The 5,666-nt window shown below is 40.7% G+C and overlaps 1 protein-coding gene across 1 annotated transcript in view; it reads right to left on the reverse strand.

Annotated features, from left to right (window-relative positions):
- The window catches only part of LOC107688136 (SRC kinase signaling inhibitor 1-like), a 108,094-nt gene that overhangs the window by 28,922 nt on the left and 73,506 nt on the right, over nt 1-5,666 (reverse strand). The window contains exons 7-9 of the mRNA XM_016485717.1: nt 4,416-5,227; nt 3,234-3,326; nt 1,490-1,617 (exon numbers count right to left, since the gene is read on the reverse strand). Of these exons, the coding sequence (XP_016341203.1) occupies nt 1,490-1,617; nt 3,234-3,326; nt 4,416-5,227 (1,033 nt within the window). The remainder of the gene's footprint in view (nt 1-1,489; nt 1,618-3,233; nt 3,327-4,415; nt 5,228-5,666) is intronic.

Here is a 5,666-nt window from a genome sequence, read left to right on the forward strand (position 1 = left end):
TTTATAGCCTTTTCTCACAGCAGCTGGAATAATTAAATGTATAATTTTGATGGCGGATTGTAATCCAGAAAGGATTATGTGTTTATGAAACACATGTGAATGAAATTAAATTATATTCCAGTTTTAAATGTGCTTCTGATTACAGATAGTCTGGGATTACACAAGATTTGTATTTTAAAGACAACCAGTTCGAAGGGAGCATAATTTGCTTTTTGGGTTAAAAGAACTTCTTAATATGAAATTCAAGTGGTATGACAATTAGAGATTAGACTGTACAGAAATTGAAATCTACACGCTAATACACACTATACTCATAGTCACGCAATGCTGATGTTGTTAACATTAACAATTTGAGAATAAAGTATAACAATAATAATAATTTGCACGGTTTGATGTGATATGAGATAATTTAGATTAAATCACCAATGATAGCGCGATTTGTAATGCTTTTTTCCTCAGTTGGTCAGAACAAACGTGGCAGACTTGTTACTTACTTGTTCAGATGACAATATCCGGTGAAAATGCAAGACGTAGGCTAGAATCTGTGAGTGCAAAGTACAATATCCACACCGGTGCGGTGACTGACTGCCACACACACATACACCTCAAAACATTAGATTCATCTGCACTGGAGCCGTGCCGCCGCACAACCCACGCAAGGAAGATAATTCCGCACACAGCTGCAATTGCAGGTTTTCAAACAGTGATGGCGACAAAGAGGCAAAATTTACGGACTGCAGCTTTAAGGAATATCATGTTTGTCCATGTTTTAACTTTGTATAGCCTACCTCTGTTGTGCAGAACTTTTCCAAAAATAAAAGTTGTTACATTTTAATTTGATAATTTAAATGTAAACAATTTAAAACATTAATTAAAATGTTAACGTGTGATATAGATATACATAAGGTGTATTGCTTTGTTTTTTAATTGTTTTTTTTTAATGAAATTAATTTATTTATCTTTTTTTCAGAAGGGAGACTTCAATACTTTCATTAAAATTGTTTGTTGTAATAAAGGATTTGTTCACTCAAATAACTTGTTCTTATTCTTTTAAGAGCCATTGTTACTGATAAGAATTATTGTTTAATATATACCATGATATTTTCTGAGACGATTATCATACCGTGAAAATCTCATATTGTTACAACCCTAGGTGCAAGTCGACTTAGATTCACCTCTCTTAACTGTGGAGAACCTTCAAAGACAAATCTAGCAAATCAAAACTCTGGCTGCAGCCTTTGAAGGCTTGACCACTGATGAAGACGCTCTCTGAGGACACCCTTTATGAAAACAAAGTGAAAACAAAGTAGGGTCATTTATTCAAGTGCACTCATGTCTGGTTGTTGTCAAACGCCTGTTTGAGATCAGGAACTTGTAAACTTGGGCCAGCCTGATCTACTAAGGGCATGATATTAGACATATCACACATTAGTTTTACAGCCTGCCTCACGACTGCTCTGGACAACCATTAAGAAGTAGCTGGACTCACTTCCTGTGGCGGAGCCGTCACTGGTGGATTCGGTCTTCTCGCTGGAAGAGAAAGGGAAGGGCCGTGAAAAGTCCGCCCCCTGGTCCGGAGGGCAGCCCGCCATCATGCAGAGACGCAGCAGGCCGCATCTGAGGATCATACAGCCATGATACTACCACTGTACTACAGCACCTATTACTACACTGACACTACACTAATACGCACTGCACTACAGCAAGACTACACTAGCCTTCTCTGTGGCTAATAAAGGGTTACGCTATCTATCTTGAAAGCTACTGTTATCTATGCTACTGTTATTATGACTTTCACTATTTCCACACATTACAATTCCTTTGAGTAACACAGCTTTATTTAACCTATAAAACTATCATGTTAAACCATGCGCACTACTGTTCAAAACTTGGATTCAATACGATTTTTTTTTAAAGAAATCAATACTTTTATTCAGTAAGGATATGTTAAATTGTTTCAAAGTGACAGTAAAGACATCTATAATCAAATTCACTTCTTTCTATTCATCAAAGAATCCTGACAAAAAATTAGCAGCGTAACTGTTTTCAACATTAATAGTAATAAGAATTGTTTCTTGAGCAGCAAATCAGCATATTATAATGATTTGACATTGATGACTGGAGTAATGACTGCTGAAAAATCAGCTTTGCCATCACAGGAATAAGTTACATTTTAACATATATTAAAATAGAAAATTTAATGACAATAAATTGTAATTAATATTTCAGTTTTAACTGTATTTTTGGATCAAATAAATGCACTCTTGAAGAGCATAAGAAAGTTCTAACACATTAAACAATTTTACCAAGCTCAAAATTTTGAACGGTAGTGTATTAGAACTGAGATATAAAACCCTATTATCCTATTATAGCTACTATTCTATATATATATATATATATATATATTCCAAAACAATTTAAACACTATTCTTAACCACAGGTCACTTGCTCACAGGTCATCTCCCTCTTAAAAATATCTTTAAGGCCCATTCAAACCAGTGTCAATTATGAGCACAAATTTCAGTACAATAAGATTTTAAACGAAATTCTTCTGAACACCAAAGTGCACAGATTTGCACTGTGATTATCTTTAAAAAAACAACAACAACAACAGGATTTGCATCAGGCATTTCTATCCTAACTCTGCCTAATCTGAATTAAACACCTTACTTACTCTTTATACAATAATCTTATAATCTCTACTCAATGCTCTTTACTCAACATTCTCTTTTTGAGGTTAGAATCTAAATATTGTTCATTTCCTTTCATAAAATAGTTAATGTGAATGACTTGTCACATCGGATATGAATGACAATTAATGTCCAGCAACATCAAAGCATCGGGTACAAAGAGACCCATGGCCATCGCAGGACAAAGAAGACCACCAGCACACACAATTTCAATACAAGCACTTTACAGTCAGCAACTTTTTTGCAAGCTTATGAAACATAAGAAAAGCCAATGGCTGTATACCAAAAAACAGAACACAAGATATTACCACATGATAGCAAAATGGTACCATGATAACAACAGTGAGCATGTGTGAAATGGTTGAATGTATTGTGCAAACTGGTATTTTAGTGTTAAGGACATTTTACATGGTACGCAGTCTTAGGTACAGATGTTTTCCATACACATGAGAGGTGGCATAGACTGTGTTAGCATCTGACTTGCACTGGTTCCATGAAAATGGATCATAGATGGATGGCTCTGTGGAAGTTGTCATGTCTTACGTGCTGTCGCTGTCTGGTGCTCGGGTTAGGACGCTCTGAACCAGTCCAGTCAGACTGGCTATCTGCTTCTCCATTGCCTCCATACGATCCCTGCTAACGAGGCAGACAGAAAATGTATAAGTGTACACTTTTTATCATTTATTTTACATGGGTTTTCACTTCAATTTTCTCCTAAATACTACTTCCTGTAGTCTAGTTACAGTAGTAGATGTTCCATTATTGGCAGTTATATCTGTTCGAAGACAGCAACATTTCCCCTATCCGTGGATTGTCTAAGGCAGGGGTGTTCAATCCTGGTCCTGGAGAGCCAATGTCCTGAAGACATTAGCTCCAACTCGTCCCACCTGGAAGATTCTAGTAATCTTTAAGACCTTGATTACTTTAGTTCAGGTGTGTTTAACTGGGTTTGGAGCTAAACTCTGCAGGACAGTGGCCCTCCAAGAGCAGGATTTGACACCTCTGGTCTAGGGGCATCACTTAAGACCTCTCAAAAATAAAGTGCCAGTGCCCGGGTGCAGATCAACCACCACCAGTGGTGTAGCATCAACCTGGATGATGCGACGGCAGCCACAGGACACCGGCGCCAGTGCGCTCACCACACACCAGCCACAGGTGGAGAGGAGAGAGAGTCATAGAGCCAATCAAGTGGATAGGGATTATTAGGAGGCCATGAGAGACAAGGGCCAGTGGAGGGAATTTGGCCAGGACACCGGGGTTACACCCCTACCCTTTACGAGAAGTGCCATGGGATTTTTAATGACCACAGAGAGTCAGGACCTTGGTTTAATGTCTCATCCGAAAGACGGTGCTCTTTGGCAGTATAGTGTCCCCATCACTATACTGGGCGTTAGGACCCACACAGACCACAGGGTGAGCACCCACTGCTGGCCTCACTAACACCTCTTCCAACAGCAACCTAGTTTTCCCAGGAGGTCTCCCATGCAGGTACTGACCAGGCTGAACCCTACTTAGCTTCAGTGGGCAACCAGACTTGGGCTGCAGGGTGATATGGCTGTGGCTATAATTGTGCTTAATAAAGATTTCTTTCTGGCATTTGCATAATAATAAATGATGTTTATTAATTTGTGTTCAGAGTGTGTAGACTGACGTACAGATCTTGTCAATGACACTGAAAAAGTGCATTAATAACCTCACATACATGTACATTTTGCTAGTGCTCACCGTGTGTCCGTCTCGGGCCCAGACAATGACGACCCAAATCCAGGTCCCTTACTCCCATCTCCTAGGGGTTCAGAACTGGAGCTGGGTCTGGACTTCGGACTCTCCACAAACACGGAAGAGGAAGTAGAGTCTTTGCGGAAGGTGGTTCTCACAGGCGACCCTCGGCTGGGAGACCCAGTGAACGATTCCCTGTCACGCAGCTGTACGTCGGGAATTTTCTGCGGGGAGGAGGGCGGCAGACGAAAGCCCATGCCGAGCGTGGAGCTGCTGTAGGTATCGGAGTATAGAGAACCTCCAGGCTTATACAGACTGTCCTCCAGGTCGTTTTGCAGTGCTGCAGCTGAGTATGTACTGAGAGAACGCACCGAACCTCTGCTGTACAGACCTCCTGACACTGGGAAGCCAAAGGGGTCGGCGATGGTGGCCAGGGACTGAGTAGAAGCGATACTAAGCCGACCCTCGTGCATCAAGCTGTACGGATCAGCATAAAGACCTTCGTTCTTCAGGAGGACCGTGCTTTTACCAGACATCTCCTCATCGGGTTTGACATCACGCCGCTCTAGGATGGCTGAGGAGGAGGTGGTTAGGCCTTGAGTCTGTCCGTGAGAGGGCGAAGGGTGGTGGGAGTGGGACGGATGCTGGAGACCCTGTGGGTGAGGGTGACCCGGACCAGCAAAAGAGGGGGGCCGACCTCCACTGTAGGAGAGACGGGATCGGGAAGGAGAACCAGAGGAGGGCGAGGCAGAGGAGGAAGGGAGAGTGTTGAGACGACAGGTAGGTGAGGAGTCCCGGGATGAATAAACCATCTCTCTCTAAAAACAGATGGAGAAAAGAAATTAGCATTTTATGAATACATCACTCAGAGATATTCATATGAATAATCTGTGTCCAAGTCCTATGAGTACCTATGAGTAGGGAGTACCATTTGTGTTCAAACATTTGATTGTATTGCAGTACACAGATCAAAAGTGCAAACTTAAATATATTAATTCAGAATTAATTATAAACTTATATTATTCACAAATATTTTTTAAATATATAACTCATACATAAATAATAATATTAAATTAATTAAACTCAGTGCACAATTTGCCACACCACAAACTGTCAAACACATCTTACCAGCAAGCATACACTCGTTTTCATCCTTCTCTCCACTCTCTGAGGCAGAAGTCTCTAAACTCATCCTTTCCAATCATCCTACTACTTGTCCGCTTGATCCTATTCCATCTCATCTCCTTCAAGCCATTT

The sequence above is a fragment of the Sinocyclocheilus anshuiensis genome, unplaced genomic scaffold (genome assembly GCF_001515605.1).
Source record: "Sinocyclocheilus anshuiensis isolate Anshui unplaced genomic scaffold, SAMN03320099.WGS_v1.1 scaffold249, whole genome shotgun sequence".
Lineage (NCBI taxonomy): Eukaryota > Metazoa > Chordata > Actinopteri > Cypriniformes > Cyprinidae > Sinocyclocheilus > Sinocyclocheilus anshuiensis.